This window comes from Argopecten irradians, chromosome 8, assembly GCF_041381155.1.
Source record: "Argopecten irradians isolate NY chromosome 8, Ai_NY, whole genome shotgun sequence".
Taxonomy (NCBI): domain Eukaryota; kingdom Metazoa; phylum Mollusca; class Bivalvia; order Pectinida; family Pectinidae; genus Argopecten; species Argopecten irradians.
In genome coordinates, this window is record NC_091141.1 from 11,590,831 (window position 1) to 11,613,047 (window position 22,217).

Sequence of the window (22,217 nt, forward strand, 5' to 3'; positions counted from 1 at the left end):
TTTAGATGATGTCACTGTACCTGGTCCCAATCCTTTGCTATGATGTCATTGTACCTGGTCCCAATCATTTGTTAGATGATGCCTGTATCAAACTGTAACATCATCATCCCTATAGGGGTCAGAGAGGTCACAGAGGTATGTTGGTGGGTACTCCAGAAAACCTCCACCTCCTAAAACCTGACATCTCCATCACTGGCTAAGATGATAAAACAAAATAAGACCTTCAACCCATATCCTCTCTTCTCCTCATTTCTCACCCCAAACCACCATTGCCCTCCCCCTCCCCTCCCCTTCTCTCTCCTTTCCCATCAGGACGTGTCACTACCAATAGAATAAATTTTCCCCCACAGATGCTATAACTGTCATATTCCATATCTCTGTTACCATGGCAATGACAATGCTAAAGTCATTTAAATTTTCACCTTTCATTTCATCTGCAGTGAAATCAGCTCACAAATTAAATTGTAATTGCTGAGGCATTTCTTTGCAAAAGCATGCACATAGCTATTTTCTAATTGCCATTTTATGATATTCTGGTTTTAAGTTAAAACAATAAATGAAACAACTGTATTTGTTAATTTGTTTGTCATAATAATGAATATACATCTATTAGTATCTTCTCATAATTTTTGAAACCTCCTCTAATAACATATCATGGGAAGCCTTCAAATCCAATCTGTCTAATGCTGAAAGGGCATAAGTGCCCATGACCCACAACAGTACAGCCCAGTAATAATTAGTCCACATCTTCAGACTCAAAGTAAAATGATCGTCTGAGTTTGAATACCGGCGGTACTGCAAATCACCTTGACAAGGTTGTCGGCAGGTTTTATGCCAAAGATTTAAAGCATAATTCCAGCATCTAAAAATATTTCATATTTAGGCCAATGGTAAACATTATAGGCCTTTGTAAAGTATTATCTTTTTGTTTTAATTTGAAATATTCAAATTAATAAATATATGCTGAAGGAATTAAAGATGGCTGTCAGCTGGAAATTTGATCTCACCCCCATGAGGTTTACACTCAGAAACAGGGGTCATCGATCACGTGATGTTGCTTTAGCCGATGAAATTGCATTCTGATAATTAAAGCATAGAAATTCAAATCCAATATCTGCGCTTGTGAAGAAAGTTGTCTATTGCTAGACTTTTTATTTTAAATCAAAGTTAAACAATTTCCTAATATATAATCAAACAGAAAGCTGACATTTGTGATTCAGACTAAGATAAAATTAAGTTTCATCCTCAAAAAGATAGTGGCATTGACTTTAAGTTTGCCTCGTCTATTGTGTTTTAATTACCAGATATCAAACATATATGTCTATATTACCAAAGCTTGTGTATATGTCAAACAGAATATGACATCTTCCATGTAGAAATTAACTCCCGAGATTTGATCAATGTTCTATGATATAAATAGCTGTTAACAGAGCCATGCCTTCCGTGGTTACAATCTCCAGGAGCTGTTAGCCCCCAGGCACCTGTACACTGGCTCTAAAATCACAGAAAACATGAAAGACATGCTCCACGATGCCAAAGGGACTGAATAACCCCTTAGCATCATATCGTGGCCTCATGCAAGTCTGTCTTGACAGAGAGGCAGGACACCACGTCCCCGCTGACACAAAGTAATATTCTCATCATCGTTATTTATTTTTTATCATTAGTTTATGATTTTCTGATAAAAATTGTTGTGGCAGTTTGCTGCAAAAAGCAAGCAATTCAGATGGAATTCTTTCTCTTTTTTTTTCTCTATTTAATTTTTTGATAATTATTTTTAAAATTTCAAAAGTTATCATTTATATTGACAGATTTTGAGCATGAAAATGGAATAATAAAAATGAATACTCTTGGTTAAAATGATAATTGACCTTGGTTAATCTGTTTGTCCAATTAATGATAATCTCTTTGTTAAATTTTATTCAGAGAACAGTTAATCATTTCAGTAAAGGTAATCTACAAACAATAATCAACAATATAAATATGCTCCAACAGTCATCTTTAAACCCATCCAAATAATCCAGCAATCATTAATCCAATTGACCAACTAGTTAATCTTATTACACTGTTATTTATTTCATTGTTTCATTAACAAACCATTGTTTCTAAAACCCTTTTAAAATCCATTCCATTGTCCTATTAACCAATCCGTATCATTAAAACAATTGATTTTTTTTACCAATTATAGCCATTTAATTCATAGTCCTATTGACTAATTGACAATCAAATCATTGTATGATTAGTAAGTTTACCATTATAATCATTCAAATCAGTCAATCCACCATTGCTACATTACCAAATCTACCATTATATCCATTGCACTAACACCCAATCCACCATCAAATCCATTGCTACATTACCAAATCCACCACTATATCCATTGCACTAACACCCAATCCACCATCAAATCCATTGCTACATTACCAAATCCACCACTATATCCATTGCACTAACACCCAATCCACCATCAAATCCATTGCTACATTACCAAATCCACCACTATATCCATTGCACTAACACCCAATCCACCATCAAATCCATTGCTACATTACCAAATCCACCACTATATCCATTGCACTAACACCCAATCCACCATCAAATCCATTGCTACATTACCAAATCCACCCATATATCCATTGCACTAACATCCAATCCACCATCAAATCCATTGCTACATTACCCAATCCACCAATCCACCACTATTATCCATTGCTACATAACACCAATATCCACCACTATATCCATTGCACTAACACCCAATCCACCATCAAATCCATTGCTACATTACCAAATTCCACCACTATATCATTGCACTAACAAACTAATCCTCCATCAAATCCATATGCTACATTAACATTGCACTAACAATTCCACCATCAAAATCCCATTGCATACATTACCAAATCCACCATTATATCCATTGCACTATACACCCAATCCACCATCAAATCACATTGCATTACATTACCAAATCCACCACTTTATCCATTGCACTAACACCCAATCCACCATCAATCAAATCCATTGTTACATTACCAAATACCACCACTTAGTATCCATTGCATACTAACACCCAATCCACCATCAAATCCATTGCTACATTTACCAAATCCATCACTATATCCATTGCACTAACACCCAATCCACCATCAAATCCATTGCTACATTACCATTCCACCATCAAATCCATTGCTACATTACCCAATCCACCATCAAATCCATTGCTACATTACCAAATCCACCACTATATCCATTGCACTAACACTCAATCCACGCCATCAAATCCATTTGCTACATTACCAAATCCACCACTATATCCATTGCACTAACACCAATCCACCATCAAATCCATTGCTACTTAATTACCAAAATCAATCACACCATGTATATCCATTGCACTAACACCAACACCACCATCAAATCCATTGCTACATTACCAAATCCACCACTATATCCATTGCACTAACAACCAATCCACCTTCAAATCCATTGTTACATTACCAAATCCACCACTATATCCATTGCACTAACACCCAATCCACCATCAAATCCATTTTGCTACATTACAAATCCACATATTATATCCATTGCACTAACACCCAATCCACCATCAAATCCATTGCTACATTACCAAATCCACCACTATATCCATTGCACTAACACCCAATCCACCATCAAATCCATTGCTACATTACCAAATCCACCACTATATCCATTGCACTAACACCCAATCCACCATCAAATCCATTGCCTACATTACCAAATCCACCACTATATCCATTGCACTAACACCCAATCCACCATCAAATCCATTGTTACATTACCAAATCCACCACTATATCCATTGCACTATACAACCAATCACCATCATATCCTTGCTACATACCCAATCCACCCAAATACATTCCACATCAAATCCATTGCTACATTACCAAATCCACCACTATTATCCATTGCACTAACACCCAATCCACCATCAAATCCATTGCTACATTACCAAATCCACCACTATATCCATTGCACTAACACCCAATCCACCATCAAATCCATTGCTACATTACCAAATCCACCACTATATCCATTGCACTAACACCCAATCCACCATCAAATCCATTGCTACATTACCAAATCCACCACTATATCCATTGCACTAACACCCAATCCACCATCAAATCCATTGCTACATTACCAAATCCACCACTATATCCATTGCACTAACACCCAATCCACCATCAAATCCATTGCTACATTACCAAATCCACCACTATATCCCATTGCACTAACACCCAATCCACCATCAAATCCATTGCTACATTACCAAAAATCCACCACTATATCCATTGCACTAACACCCAATCCACCATCAATCCATTGCTACATCACCAAATCCACCACTATATCCATTGCACTAACACCCCAATCCACCATCAAATCCATTGCTACATTACCAAATCCACCATCAAATCCATTGCACTAACACCCAATCCACCATCAAACTCATTGATCTCTTACCTTATCCACCATTCACAATTAATATTATATATATTTACATAGAGAAGGGTAAAACAGTGGTTTTTTCCATTGGACAAGTAACAAATATTTCTTTTTTAAAACAAACGTAAGGCAAGATTTCACAACATAACTTAAGCTTCAATATAATTTGCATCACATAATCACTGTGTATATCTAACATTTTTTCACAGAAAAATCAGTTTCATTTTTTATAGTAAATCTATTCAGTAAAACCTGCCTAAGTGACCACCTCTGTATAAAGACCACCTGCTTCATAAGACCCATGGCCCAAATGACTAATTTAAACACACTGCAACCTGTGTATAAATGCCACCTCACTATAGACTATTTTCCTCTGCCAACAAGGATTGTCTTTCTAGACAGGTTTGACTGTACATCCTTTTTTGCAGTCATTTTTATAACAATTCTCAATTTGTGGATGCTTGAATTTTAACATTTTCTTTATCTATGATCAATAAGTTTTCCTCATCAAGAAAAACGTCATAACACCGCAAATCACACTAAACAAGTCTAAATGTACTTGTGTAACCAGAGGCACACTCTTATCAACAACCGTGCAATTAATCATTTCACTTGAAGGAAAAAACTCAATTCCACAATTAAAATCCAGCTGTGATTGAATCAATAGCACAACCCTTTAAACGTTGGCCAGAAGTGTTGTTTGAGTTGTCATAATTATTACAGCCAAGTCTCTATACATCATCAGTACCAAATTGTATTGTCATGTCGCCATGTGTGACCATCTTGAGCAGACGACACTTAATTTCTATCACAAACTTTCCAAAGGGCAATTCAAACATATCACCTGTATAAATCATCAAAATTAGGATGAGCTTTATCTTGAGGTTTACAAATTTTCACATCTGTAATAAAATTATATGAAATCAGTCTTAATTGTAAATCTTCCATTTATGTACCAATATGGCAGAAAAAAAAAAAAAAAAAAAAAAATGAAGCAAAAACATGATGTTTGCTATACGATTTTGGTTTTATTAGTTTCACATCCTTTTAACAGCCATGGTCATTCAAGGACATGCCAGGTTTGTCGGTGGAGGAAAGTTGAAATACCAGGAAAAAAAAACACCAACCAATTGACAATTAGATGTTGAAATTCAATATCTGTTAGATTGCATTATTTATGAAGTTGGTCAATTGATCTGTCTAAAAGATAAGATTTTGCAGGAACAAAATTTTTTGAAGTTCTAAAACTTCATAAAAATATTTTGTTACTCTTGTCTGTATGTCTGTATTTATAGAAAAGGTTGGAATTTGAAGTCAATCAAGAGAAATCTGTTGTCTGACAAAAAGAATTCACCAAATGACGTGTTTATATAGAATTATGAAGACAGTCATCTGGTGTCTTAAATGATGAATATTTTCCAGCAAGTTAGACATCTGGATTACATAAGGATAGACCATCAACCTGTGTCTTATTATCCAGAAGACACTTCAGTAGGCATCATATCCTTGATGAAGACATATCAGCAAGCCAAACGTGTTTCTTACATAAAGATACACATGTGACATGTGTCTGAAATAATCATAAAGACGTATATCAGCAAACATCAGATGTCTTGGATACATTTGCATGTTTCTAATAGATGATATTATATAATACATGTGACATGCAATATATACATATGGTCAAAAAGACACCTCAATATAACAAAAGTCAACCAGACACATGACATTGTCTTACATACAGATACCCCGGTCCATCAGACACATGACGGTCATGCCTCTCTCATGGTATACCTGTGTTAATGCAGATGAAATAGAACCCTTTTCCACCTGTGTCTACCTGGTTTGGGTGTACCTTGAAACATTAAACCTAAAATCAGGAAACACTGAATGATTTATAGGTAGGATCAGATAACCAGCTAGCTACGAACATCATACCTCTCCCATCCCTCCAACAGGAAGTCACTACAAAAATCATGTGCGTTAATAATCAATTAAATGGATTTTAATTAAATGTTGTGTCAGACACGTGGTAAAGCAGATGCTTTATTAACAAAAATAAACATCAGGCGTTAATTAAGTCGCATGCTGATTTACATATATGTTTCTAGTAAAATTACAAAATGATTATCTATATTGCAAGATAATTAATTAATCATGGCTAATATTTGTCTACTAAACATATAATTTCTAATTAACAAATTAACATATATTCCAGTTACAATGTTATAATGTACAGTAAACAAATCAAAATCAACAATCCATCGTTTGAGTCCTATCACTTTGGGATCATATCATAATAAGGGAATTTTCATTTTGGTCAATATTGTTATCTTTCAGGTTGATAAAACACCTTATCTACCTCCCAAAATATCAGTATAATCAGATATATAAGACATAGCCTGATAGTAACAGGAGTAGAACTAAAATACACTACAACAATACATCAATTTATTGCTGGGAAGAAATTTAACCTTAACATCTGAGGCATCATTTTAATGATTCATAACTGAGCCAGTCTGGAGATTCAGCAAGAAAAATCCAAAAAGAATAATTCATAAGTACAATTGTATACATTAACACCAGATATACCTAGTATTTAAAAAAAAAATGTGAAAAATTATATTTTGTAATTGAGAGAAGAAAAATATGACTATTTTCATCTTTGATAAGAAAATTTATGCTTCATGTCTTTATACAAAGAATTACGCATGATAACTGGAGTCTCCGATTTCCCTGGCGACATCTTGTGGAGATAAAGTGGCTGTGTGTTATTGTGAAGCCATAACACACCTCAATGACGTGATTGTGCAGTATTATTAGAGTTAGGCCTCCGTGACAGCTTGGACACTCAGCCACGGAACACTTCGTCACGAAAATACCTTTCTATACACAGACATTTTTTTCTCTTTTTTTTTTCTTTTCGAGTCAGACGTTTTTAACATTATTAGAATGCAAAACAAATCAAGGATACCTAGTCGATAAAAATATGCAAATTGAACATAAATCTCCACAAACAGAATATGAATTGTTCAGTGGAGTTTATTTGAACTGTAAAGAGAAGCTGAAGACAGCAGGGAAATATTGATCCAGTCGTATTTAACCTTCTTACAGGGTTCAATATAGAATTTTATTGGGACTTTGATAAAATTCAATATCCATATTTTATGATGTCTAGATTGTTAAGTTGAGGAAGTCACACAATGTCAGAAGGAATTTTGGTGTTAACATCCAAAAGATACAGCTAAGCATTGTTCACATCCCAACAATACAGCTAAATACTGTTCACATCACAAATATACAGCTCAACATTCTTCACATTCCATAGATACAGCTAAGCATTGTTCACATCCCAACAATACAGCTAAACACTGTTCACATCCCAAACATACAGCTCAACATTCTTCACATCCCAAAGATACAGCTAAGCATTGTTCACATCCCAACAATACAGCTAAACACTGTTCACATCCCAAACATATACAGCCCCCCCCCACTCAACAGTCTTCACATTCCAAGAGATATCAAGGCTAAGCATTGTTCACATCCCAACAATACAGCTTAACACTGTTCACATCCCAAAGATACAGCTAAACATTCTTCACATTCCATAGATATAGCTAAGCATTGTTCACATCCAAACAATACAGCTTAACACTGTTCACATCCAAAGATACAGCTAAACATTCTTCAATTCCATAGGCTACAGCTCAACCATTCTTCACATTCCTTAGATACAGCTAAGCACTGTTCACATCCCAACAAATACAGTTAAGACACAGTTCACATCCCTACAACAATACAGCTAAACACCGTTCAATTCACAACGATTTCTTCACATTCTATAGATACAGCTCAACATTCTTCACATTCCACTAGATTACAGCTAAACACCTGGTCAATGCCCAAACAATTACAGCTAAACACAGTTCACATCAAAACTTACAGCTCAAACATTCTTACATCCTCAAACATAAGTACAGCAGCGTTGTTCACATCCCATACAGCTAAGCATTGTTCACATCCCACAAATTGCTAAACATATCAGTTTCCCAAACATACAGGCTATAACACAGTTCACATACCAAACATACAGCTAACATTCTTCACATCCCAAAGATACAGCTAATGCACCATTGTTTCACATCCCAACAATACAGCTAAACACCGTTCACATCCAAAAGATACAGTCAACATTCTTAACATTCCTTAGATACAGCTAAACATTGTTACATCACCAAAATACAAGCCTTAACAACACGTTAACATCCCAAACATACAGCTCAAACAATTCTTCACATTCCATAGATACATTCGCATAAGCAATGGTACATCCTCCAACAATACAGCTAAACACTGTTCACATCCCAAACATTTACAGCTAAACACAGTTCACATACCAACAATACAGCTAAACACAGTTCACATCCCAATAAAGCCTAAACACTCGTTCACCATACCCAACATACAGCTAAACACAGTTCACATCCCAAAAACATACAGCTCATTTTTTTTTTTTTTTTTTTTTTACAGTACAAATATTTCGTATTCCCCAGCTAAGTAATGATTGAGTATATACATTATGTGGAATTGGCAACTAAAGTATATACAATAATCGGTTAATTTGGTGAGAGATGCCAGGGTTGGGGGTGTCAAACTCGGAACGAATAACAGGAGGGGCTTCTTCACAATTCCATAGATACAGTTTTAAGAGCCATTTGTTCACATCCCAAATAATACAGTTGTATTAAGTATTCTGTTCACATTAAGATTTGGAATTTAACATATACAGTGATTAAAACAGTTGTATATACATACAAAATCTTCACAGGACACACACCACACATAGATACATACTAAGCATTGTTCACAACATCCCATGACAAAACATCATAAACACTGTTCACATCATTCCAAAGATGGCACATACAAGCTAAACAATAGATAGCCAATTGATACCATGTTTCCAAATATACAGCTTTCCAACATTGTTTCAGCTTTTCCCAACAATCACATTTTGCTAAACCACTCGTTCACATCCCAACATCATTTACAGCTAAACACTTGTTACTCCCTGACTACAGAAAAAATATAAAATTCATTATAAAGAATATTAAAATTGAGAGGTATTGAAAAATCAACAGTCCTCACCAAACAGTATTGTTTCTAATTTAAATTCCACCACATTTATTAGTTTTTTCATATATTTTTCTTTTCATATCTTGCCATATTTCAAAAGATTTTTGACAATACCTATAAAAACATGTTCTATGGTTTCAAACTTCTGTATTACAGATATTACATATATTAGTTTCCAAACATACAGCTCAACATATCTTCACATCCCAAATGCATACAGCTAAGCTTTGTTCACATCCCAAACAATACAGCTAAAACACTGTTCACATCCCAAACATACAGCTCAACATTCTTCACATTCCATAGATACAGCTAAGCATTGTTCATATCCCAAAGTACAACTAAACATTGTTCATATCCCAAAGTACAACTAAACATTGTTCATATCCCAAACATACAGCTCAACATTGTTCACATCCCAAAGATACAACCAAACATTGTTCATATCCCAAAGTACAACTAAACATTGTTCATATCCCAAAGTACAACTAAACATTGTTCATATCCCAAACATACAGCTCAACATTGTTCACATCCCAAAGATACAACCAAACATTGTTCATATCCCAAAGTACAACTAAACATTGTTCATATCCCAAAGTACAACTAAACATTGTTCATATCCCAAACATACAGCTCAACATTGTTCATATCTTAAAAAGAAATACAGCTAAATATTGTTTCACATCCCAAAAGATACAGCTTAACAGTTAATATTCAAAGATACATATCCAATTCTTCATATCCCAAAGATACAGCTTACATTGTTCACATCCCAATGATACAGCTATACATTGTTCACACCCCAAAGATACAGCTTACATTGTTCACATCCCAATGATACAGCTTACATTGTTCACACCCCAAAGATACAGCTTACATTGTTCACATCCCAATGATACAACTTACATTGTTCACACCCCAAAGATACAGCTTACATTGTTCACATCCCAATGATACAGCTTACATTGTTCACATCCCAAAGATACAGCTTACATTGTTCACATCCCAAAGATACAACCAAACATTGTTCATATCCCAAAGTACAACTAAACATTGTTCATATCCCAAAGTACAACTTAACATTGTTCATATCCCAAAGTACAACTAAACATTGTTCATATCCCAAACATACAGCTCAACATTGTTCATATCCCAAAGTACAACTAAACATTGTTCATATCCCAAACATACAGCTCAACATTGTTCATATCCCAAAGTACAACTAAACATTGTTCATATCCCAAACATAACAGCTCAACATTGTTCATATCCCAAAGTACACAACTAAACATTGTTCATATCCCAAACATACAGCTCAACATTGTTCACATCCCAAAGATACAACCAAACATTGTTCATATCCCAAAGTACAACTAAACATTGTTCATATCCCAAAGTACAACTAAACATTGTTCATATCCCAAACATACAGCTCAACATTGTTCACATCCCAAAGATACAACCAAACATTGTTCATATCCAAAGTACAACTAAACATTGTTCATTATCCCAAAGTACAACTAAACATTGTTCATATCCCAAACATACAGCTCAACATTGTTCATATCCCAAAGTACAGCTTACATTGTTCACATCCAAAAGATACAGCTTAACAGCTTAATATTCTTCATATCCAATTCATATCCCAAAGATACAGCTAAACACTGATCTCAGAATCATCTTTTATGTAGTTTTTTAGGTTATTAAAGAAAGAAAGAAAAGAAAGAAAGAAAAGAAAGAGAAAGAAAGAAAGAAAGAAGAAAGAAAGAAAGAAAGAAAGAAAGATAGAGAAAGAAAGAAAGAAAGAACAATCCATCCCATGAAAATGTTGGAAAATGACCAAAAAGCAGAAATTCAACAAGAACTCTTAGTGTTACAGTCCAGGATAATTTTTTCAAGGACAAACAGGCAATTTTCCATTAAAATAGCAGTAGTTGTTTGGTAAATATAGTTTTCAGTAATTTATTATTTTCAAGGTTACAGCATATCAGAAAGGCAATATAAGTAAACTAAATTAAGCTTGACTTCTGTGCAGGCAAAAACCGTCTGACTCTGCAGTATGGTGGGTAATGCCCGCCTTTTTGCTTTCTCAAGGAGTGAAATTTACAACCATTTACTTGAAATAATTTGAAAACTGACAACAAAAATTTTATTTAGAAAGAACAATCTAAACTTAATAACTCCCATATTCAATTATCATTGACTTATACATGTATATCATACCCTTCATTTTTCTTGTTCAAAATTTCCACACAAAAAAATTCCCAATTTGTTTCTATTTGGACCTAACAATAAGCCTGCATAATTTCAGACATGATCATGGAAAAAATAGATTCCATCATTTGACCTTGTCTATAAACATATAACCTTGAAATTATATTTACCATATAGAGCCAGGAGCAAATATTTGAACATGTCTCAGACATTCACACAACTTTTACACAAATCGTGTCATACTGTCAACAGAAATTCAACTAACTACATGGATGTGGATGTGGTTTTTGAGGAAGAGAAAAAAACCATGTAAGTTGTGTTGGCACGGGGTATCTATTCCTGGCAGCTCCATACACCTTTAATTGTGTGAGTAACTCACTCGATCCCAAGTCGACACCATTGTATGACAGCAAGTCTACGAATCCGAGAAAATGAAATTTGAAAAATACAGGTCATGTACATCATCAGAAAAATGACATGTGGAGAAATATTGCAACTTCCAACACAGTATGCCCTGAGTCTTCAACACATTTTGAACTGTGATATGTTGTCATTTCTAATTCAGCGTGATTACTACTAAGTGTTACAGACTTAGACCAATGAAAAATGTATACATCCCATAATTTTAGGTGATTCTGGTGTTAAATACTGAATAGCTCTGCCTCTGGGGCTGTCGCTAGGTTACCACAGGGAAAGGTGAGCGCCCTTCCTAACCAAACAGTTCAAACAAAATGCTTTAATCAAGTTTCCTTGGTACCATGAAGAGACAATGATGTCTGACAGGCTATATCCACATGCTAATTATAACTTAGTTAATTACATTGCTTTTGTTTCATGCTGGTTATAGACTTAATTCTCCAAAGGTGTTCAGGCTCTGCCTTTTATCAAATGCCTACTTTTCGATAATTGATGTTTTCATGGATAAAAAAATAATTACTTACCCCAATCCTTTACCAGAAATTAAACTTTTATAAATGGCTTTATTTTAATTAAATTTTGTTATTTTTTTTCCCGTCTATTTTTTACTCGCATCAATTTTTTTTAGCTTTAAATCAATTATTGAGGCAAGATATTTAAAAAAAAAATAGACATGCATTTTAACTTTGACCTTGGAGTCAACAATACAATTATCTAATGACAAACCACATCCTCGGTTGGCCAGAAAGATTAATAGAATCTTACATGGGTCTGTCAGGTGGACAGGGATATCTTAACCTGAGTAAAAGATATCGGCTGGTCAACCCGAATCTTGACGAGGGCTGATTGTCAAAATCTTTCACAAAGGTTGAGATATCTCTGTCCACCTGACAGGCCCATGTTTGATTCTTTTTCTCCCATACTCTCTAACAAGAAATGGTGAAATGATTCAGTCTGATGAAATGAAAATTCACGACAATGATGGTACGTAAAAATGGTCACCACATGTATTGATAACGTCGCTGTCTAGCATGTGTGAGATGTCTTTTCCCTACCCCGGAAAAAGACAAAATTATCTTTTTCCTACGATAAACCGTGGGGATAACCCTGTCAAGTATGGGAGTAGTAAGTAACATCATTAAGAGATATATACTTATCATAAATAAATTATCACATCTCAAATTTACCTTTGATAATGTCACCATGTTACAGTTTAAAAACGCAAAGATTGAAGTTAAACCATAAATTTTTGCTGATCCAGTTAATGTCAAAATCAATCTCAGATACAGTAGATTAATCTAATTAATTCTAATTATAATTAAGTGAGCACAAATAGCATGGTAAGTGTGATATTTGCCTCCGTTGACGAAAATCAATATTGTGATAGACGTAACGTTTTCAAAGCACTACCAAGTAATTGGTATGAGGATTAAGTGACGGGCCAAATCTTCTACCAATCAGGACTTGATTAAAATAAAGAGAAAAACAGCGTCGAGACAAAGTCGCTAAAACTCTTGTATATCCCAGAGTATCCACACAGGATTAACGCAACAATTCTCAAAAGGACAGCTCCACTCGGCGCAATTCATTTCCAGGCAAGTTTTACAGATTTCACTAAATAGACAAATTTCTTCCCGAGTTTAAGAAATAACTTAACACAAAGAACCCCTGGATCTTAATTAATATACGACGACTTCAACAGACTCGCGGTAGCCAGTTAGTGAGGCCGACAACTCTCAACAAATCACGACAAATTGGTCTCGCTGCTCCGTCAGCCTGACATACATCTTAGACCAAAGCTGGGAACACACTGTCGCCACAATGCTTTTTATATAATTTAAGTTGATGGGTTGAGATTTTGTTTACGTGAGGTTTTTTGTTTATTTTCTCCTGTCCTGGTAGTTTGGGGGGGGGGGGGGGGAGCATGAGTGTAAAAGGGTGAACACAATGGTTTTGACTTTGTTATGTATCCCTGTTAATGATATCAGATGTAATCAAGAAGTTTGTTTTGTTTTGTTTTTTATTTTACGTTTTTTTCTTTCATTACCCCACCTTATAAGATAGATAAATATTTTTCTTTTCTTGATCGGAAAAAATATATTATCAAATTCTCAAAGTATTGAGTTATGGTATACTCTGTTTTTTCCCTGTTTTATTTTCCTTTAGTTATTTACTTACTTTTTATTTCCATTTTCATTTAAGTATAAAACTTACGACACCAAATCAACAACACAGCTTTGAAGTCATTTCATTTGAGTATATATAATATTGTTTTTTATTTCATGTTATGCTACATCTTTTGATAACTGGTTACTGTATGTCCTCAACATACAATCCAGAGAGATTAGGCCTTGACAACTGGGTCACCATAACCTAAAAAATGGAGGATTGGTAGTAGAATATCCGACACATTGACAATTAGGCCACCATGACCTTGATATGGAGAGTAGGTAGAAAATGTCTGACACATTGACAATTAGGCCACAATGACCTAGATATGGTAAGTAGGTTGTAGAATATCTGACAGATTGACAATTAGGTCACAATGACCTAGATATGAAGAGTAGGTTGTAGAATGTATGACACATTGACAATTAGGTCATCATGACCTAGATATGAAGAGTAGGTTGTAGAATGTCTGATCACATTGACAATAAGGTCATCATGACCAAGATATGAAGAGTAGGTTATATATGTCTGACACATTGACAATTAGGCCACCAAGGCCTAGATATGAAGAGTAGGTAGTAAATGTCTGACCACATTGACAATTAGGCCACAATGACCTAGATATGGTAAGTAGGTTGTTAAGAATATCTGACAGATTGACAATTAGGGTCACAATGACCTAGATATGAAGAGTAGGTTGTAGAATGTATGACACATTGACAATTTAGGTCATCATGACCTAGATATGAAGAGTAGGCTATATATGTCTGAACATTGACCATTTAGGCCACCCAAGACCTAGATATGGAGAGTAGGGTTGTAAATGTCTGACAAATTGACAATTAGGCCACCATGACCTAGATAAGGTAAGTAAGTTGTAGAATGTCTGATATGAGAGAGTAGGTAGTACAATTAGCATCATCTGAGGTTTAAATTGACAATTAGGTCATAATGACCTACATAGGGTAAGTAGGTTGTAGAATGTCTACTATGAAGTAGACCTAGTTGTCGAATGGACACATTGACAATTAGGCCACCCAATGACCTACATATGCAGAGTAGGTTGTAGAATGTCTGACACATTGACAATTAGGCCACCAAGACCTAGATATGCCTAGAGTAGGTTGTAGAATGTCTGACACATTGACAATTAGGCCACAATGACTAGATATGGTAGTAGTTGTAGAACATCTGAGCAGATTGACAATTAGGTCCACAATGACCTAGAATATGGTAAGATAGGTTGTAGAATGTCTGACACATTGGCAATAAGGGTCATCATGACCTAGATATGAAGAGTAGGGTTGTAGAATGTCTGACACATTGGACAATTAGGCTACCAAGACCTAGATATCGGAGAGTAGGTTGTAGAATGTCTGATACATTGACAATTAGGCCACCATGACCTAGATATGGAAAGTAGTTAGTAGAATATCTTAATCATTATCTATTAGGCTACCCATGTCCAAGAATTAGAGATTTAGAAATAAAATATCAACTGGCCATGAGAATTGGAAAGACAATGGTAGAATGTCGACACCTTAGATATTCACTCTCAGCCACCACAATGTAGAAGAGGGAGACTAGTAGTAGAATGTTTTTTATGATATTAGGTACAGTATTTATAAGAATGTCCTTAGACTGTTTTCTGGTGTTTTTGCAGCATTAAAATATCCTCCGCAAGTCTGCAGTTCAGTAGTACTTGTAAGGGACGATTGATATGGTCACTGTACCAGTATAAGGGAGGAAATTAAATTAAACGAGATTAGGAGAGAAAAGGAGAAACCAGAATGAATTGATACAATACATTTCAAATCTCTTTAATTTGCCATTGGTTTACTCTTAACTTAAGCAAGTTTGGAAATGAAACACAGCTGAGCATGCGTCTTAATTCACCAAATGTTGAAGGAAAGATTGAGGCAAAATTACAGAAGAACAGACGTAAGTGTATAATAAGTAAGTCATAGAACCAGAGTTATTTTGAATACAATAAAATATGCATCTTTATATTAGGATATCTCATTTCCAAAAATTGTGGGAGTTAAGAGTTCATTTACAAGTAATCCTTGCTGTCCTTTGGATTAAAGCGGTATCTTATATCAATTACGAGATTTAATATTTACATTTAATTGGATAATTTTTTTTTAGGTGTTATCAAACCTGTCTTTAATAACAAAACTACATGTTTACCAAAATGAACCCAGGTGCTAAATTTAGAACCTTTTGCACTCATTATACCTGTTTCTCCCATATAAAAAATGTATATGATTTGAGATTATATTTTCTGACGAAAAAATCCACATACGGTTTACAGTGGAATTTAATCCTACAGCCGTATATGATACACTACCTTCCTGTCGACGGAAGTAGACACGGGGCAACAGCATATATACAGACTACACCAGCTCACCGAATTATATTCCTGGTAGCTTATTGAAAATTTAATGAAATTTGCAGGTAAATATCAAATATCCTGCCTCAGGTTGATCAAGTTTCCATTACGGCTCATCCAGTTCGGATTCAGCCCTATCTCTAAACATCTGTTAGATTGTCTTACCCATGACATGTGCTTTCTGGGATTTTTATAATTTACCTGTCTAACTTCAGATAAAGACAACATACCTGTCCAACTTCTGATTAATACAAACAAACAAATTAGGTACAGTAAAACCTGTCCTAGTGACCATTTCCATGTAATTTAGAATACCTGCTGAATAAGACCACTTTAGTCAGGTCCAACTTAAATGACCAATATCAACACAATATAACCTGTATTTAAAGGTCATAAAGGTCATTCCATTAAATAGACCATTTTATCTTTGTCTCCTAGGTGGTATTTGTAGAAGGTAAACAGGTTTGGCTGGCACTTACCATTTCTTTACCATTTCTTTATTCTCTTTTGTTTGTGTGGTTGGGCCCCATTTTCCTTTTTTCTTTGTTAACAATAAAACAAGTAGAATTTTTTAGGATTTACCTCTATTTCCCCTATTGGGCCCCGCCCTTCCTGCCCCAAGGGGGGTCAGAGCCAAAATTTATACAAGTTCTGTTCCCCTTCCCCCAAGGATGTTTCTGGCCAAATTTGGTTACAATCCATGCAGAACTCTAAGACAAGTAGGAATATATAGGATTTACCTCTATTTCCCCAATTGGGCCCCATCCCTCTGCCCCTGGGGGTCAGAGCCAAAATTTATACAAGTTCTGTTCCCCTTCCCCCAAGGAATGTTTGTGGCCAAATTTGGTTACAATCCATGCAGAACTCTAGGACAAGTAGCGATTAATAGGATTTACCTCTATTACCCCTATTAGGGCCCCGCCCCTCCTGCCCCCAGGGGGTCAGAGCCAAAATTTATACAAGTTCTCTGTTCCCCTTCCCCCAAGGATGTTTCTGGCCAAATTTGGTTACAATCCACGCAGAACTCTAAGACAAGTAGCGATTTATAGGATTTACCTCTATTACCCCTATTAGGCCCCGCTCCTCCTGCCCCAAGGGGGTCAGAGCCAAAATTTATACAAGTTCTGTTCCCCTTCCCCCAAGGATGTTTCTGGCCAAATTTGGTTACAATCCATGCAGAACTCTAGGACAAGTAGCGATTTATAGGATTTACCTCTATTACCCCTATTGGGCCCCGCCCCTCCTGCCCCAAAGGGGTCAGAGCCAAAATTTATACAAGTTCTGTTCCCCTTTCCCCCAAGGATGTTTCTGGCCAAATTTGGTTACAATCCATGCAGAACTCTAGGACATAGTAGCGATTAATAGGTTTTACCTCTATTACCCCTATTGGGCCCGCTCCTCCTGCCCCAAAGGGGTCAGAGCCAAAATTTATACAAGTCTGTCTGTTCCCCTTCCCCCAAGGATGTTTGTGGCCCAAATTTGGTTACAATCCATGCAGAACTCTAGGACAAGTAGCGCGTCGATTTATAGGATTTACCTCTATTACCCCTATTGGGCCCCGCCCCCTCCTGCCCCCCTGGGGTCACTTCAGTCAGAGCCAAAATTGATACAGTAGTTCTGTTCCCCTTCCCCCCAAGGATATTTCTGGCCAAATTTGGTTACAATCCATCCAGAACTCTATGACTAGTAGCGATTTAAAAGGAAATGTTGACGGGGGACGGTTTACCTCCTTTGTTAACAATAAAAAACCAAGATCAATTAAGGATTTAGCAATGAAGAGATGTCAACCCAATTATTTTAGGATGAGACCCAATTATATGACTCACTATGACCTTACATGAAGGTTGAGGTTCAACTTGAACAACTTTTATTAGTAGCCCTTTTTTGTCTGCATGTTACAGACCCAATGTTATATTTCTAGGCCTCTTTCCACTGAAAAGAGAAAAAATGAAATGTAAGGTCAAATTCATTCATTTGAAACAAACTTGATATTCCTTCATCCCTGTACTTTAAGTCATTATCATGTACCTAAATGCGGGATCCTTTGTTTTCGGAGTCTTCAGAAATGTCTGGAATATCAACCATGCTCCGGCAATTCAAGAGGCTTGTAATATATAGTAAAATATGTTTATAACAAACCTGTGGGGACCAGGAAAATTAACAACGCTTTGCAACGCCTCGTGCTAGAACACACAGGTATACTGATCATTGTCATAGCAAATGTCAAAGCATACACAATAAAAAATCTTACTACTGTGCCATGACCATGAATTTGTTTTCATTAGGAATATGTTTTACAGTACCTTTAGATACCAGACACATGTCAATTAGATTGTAAATATACCACCAATACTCAGGGATACTTGGTGTCTGCCAGCTCTAAGAAAGAAGGTTGTTTTTTTACACCAACAAATACGATAATTAGCAAGTAATAAGTAGACTTTATCCTTGGTGTATGTCCTAACAAGGGGGTGTCGTATGTAACAATCATCTGATCATTACGTACCTAGGAAACACAATAGATGTCGGGTAATTTACCTGACATGTCATTTGTATCCTACATGTAGCTAATTACAACACTTATATTTAGCAAGATGACACTTAAAACTGAATCCAACATCACTTAACTGACATCACTTAACCACGGTCATATCTGAATAATAACAATCATGTAACATTTTCAAATGACAATTTTTTCATTTTTTTTTTCTTATGTGCACTATTATATGGTACCATAACAATCGTGTAACATTTTTTTCTCACAGGCACTATAATATGTTGCCATTAGAATGTATTGTTCAGGCACCTCAACCCAGCTGGTTAATAAAGACTTATCGTCTTTGAATAGCTTGTCACATTCTCCGCTGTCCAAAAGAAACATCATTAAGTATATGGTTGGCTGCTGCTGATATGTATACACATAGTAAGCTAGCAGTACCCAACACAACAAAGTTATTATATGTTTTCATGGTCCAGTGACTACAGGCAATGGTAGGTTGGTTTCAGCTTATATCTGCTTCCGGGGCAAGACTTAAGCTCTCAAGGAAGCAATTCTTTGATATGCCTATATGTGTTCACAGAGCTGAGTATTGTTAAAGCTTTCGGGCAGAGTCTAGGGAGTGTCGGCGCAAAACAAACGGAGCGACATCGTCAAGGACAATGGTACATGATATTGTATGTAAATAGAGCAAACAAAGCCTAATCATATAACTGCACTAACCTTGTGCTGAGACGGGTCCATTCAGCCTCGGCGCGTCGTATAGATGGAGTTGTTTTACAATGTCACAAACAGCCAGGTAGCGGCCTGAAGGGGGACACACTCGTAGCCAGCACATGCTCCTCGTTTTTGGAAGGCGCTTTCTTCTCGATTGCATCTTCATCCCTGCCACAAAGAAAGAGACAATAATCCGGTGACAGTAGGATGGCTAGGCCTATATCATAGACACAGCCGTGTGGTAGAGGAAAACAGAATCCATCAATAACATTGACTGAATCTCAACTAGCTTCTAGCAACCAGAACAGCACAGAAACATCATTTCACAGACCATCTACTTGTAAAGTCAATAATTTCACCACAAAAATATTGATGTCTTTTCTGCTTGTATTCTTCAGGGATTACACAATACTATAGATCTATCAAGGATACGATCAGGCGGCCAAGTACAGATCTATAACCTCCCCCTCCCCCTAACATACAATACAATATTATAGATCTATCTAGGTTACGATCAGGTGTCTAAGTACAGATCTATATAACTCCCCCCCCCCCCTAACATACAATACAATATTATAGATCTATCAAGGTTACGATCAAAAAGCTATCAAGTACAGATCTATAACTCCCCCCTCCCCCAACATACAATACAATATTATAGATCTATCAAGGTTACGATCAGGCGGCCAAGTACAGATCTATAACTCCCCCCTCCCCCTAACATACAATACAATATTATAGATCTATCTAGGTTACGATCATCTATCTAGGTTACGATACATCTATATCTAGTTACAATACTAGGGGGCCAAGTTACAGATCTATAACAGATCTATAACTCCCCCCTCCCCCTAACATACAATACAATACTATAGATCTATCAAGGTTACGATCAGGCCGCCAAGTACAGATCTATAACTCCCCCCTCCCCCTAACATACAATACAATACTATAGATCTATCAAGGTTACGATCAGGCGGCCAAGTACAGATCTATAACTCCCCCCTCCCCCTAACATACAATACAATACTATAGATCTATCAAGGTTACGATCAGGCCGCCAAGTACAGATCTATAACTCCCCCCCTCCCCCAACATACAATACAATATTATAGATCTATCAAGGTTACAATAAAAAAGCTAAGTACAGATCTATAACTCCCCCCTCCCCCTAACATACAATACAATATTATAGATCTATCAAGGTTACGATCAAAAAGCCAAGTACAGATCTATAACTCCCCCTCCCCCTAACATACAATACAATATTATAGATCTATCAAGGTTACGATCAGGCGGCCAAGTACAGATCTATAACTCCCCCCTCCCCCTAACATACAATACAATATTATAGATCTATCAAGGTTACGATCAAAAAGCTAAGTACAGATCTATAACTCCCCCCTCCCCCAACATACAATACAATATTATAGATTTATCAAGGTTACGATCAGGCATCTAAGTACAGATCTCTATACCCCCCCCCCCCCCCCCCCCAACATACAATATAAGACATCAATGCATTAAAACATGGTTATAATGAACATACTTAAAGAGAATTCATGCTTACAATGTAGTGTTTTTTATTCCCTGCCAAGTGTGCAATATGTGTATAACTTACTATTGATGTTGATAACAAATTAATTCTGTTAGTCCCCAGAGGTTTGTTATATTGATTTTCTGTATACATGTATTCAGGTTATCATCAGTTTTTCCTGTAGGGGTCATTAATTAACCAAAACCTTCACCACCCAACCCCAACACCCAACACCTCACCCACCCCTACCTTACCCTATCCCCACCCCACCCCAACACCTCCACCACCCAACAACCCCACCCAACAACCCCTCCACCCCTACCCTAACAAATCCCCAGCCCATCCCACCTTCAGCAACCCACCCAAACACCTCCATCTCCCCCACAACCCCTCCACCCCTACCCTACCCTACCCTAAACTATCCCTTCCCCACCCCAACACCTCCACCTTCCAACAACCACTCCATCCCTGCCCTACCCTATCCCTACCCCACCCCACTCCAACATCTCCACCTTCCCCACAAACCCTCCAACCCTACCCTAACCTATCCCCACCCCACCCCACCCCAACATCTCCACCTTCCCCACAAACCCTCCAACCCTACCCTAACCTATCCCCACCCCACCCCACCCCAACAC

General features: G+C 36.5%; 1 protein-coding gene across 1 annotated transcript in view; it reads right to left on the bottom strand.

Moving 5' to 3' along the window:
- The window catches only part of LOC138329356 (tRNA (guanine-N(7)-)-methyltransferase non-catalytic subunit wdr4-like), a 145,994-nt gene that overhangs the window by 95,128 nt on the left and 28,649 nt on the right, over nucleotides 1–22,217 (bottom strand). The window contains 3 exon segments of the mRNA XM_069276284.1: nucleotides 20,049–20,080; nucleotides 20,083–20,139; nucleotides 20,141–20,210. Of these exon segments, the coding sequence (XP_069132385.1) occupies nucleotides 20,049–20,080; nucleotides 20,083–20,139; nucleotides 20,141–20,210 (159 nt within the window).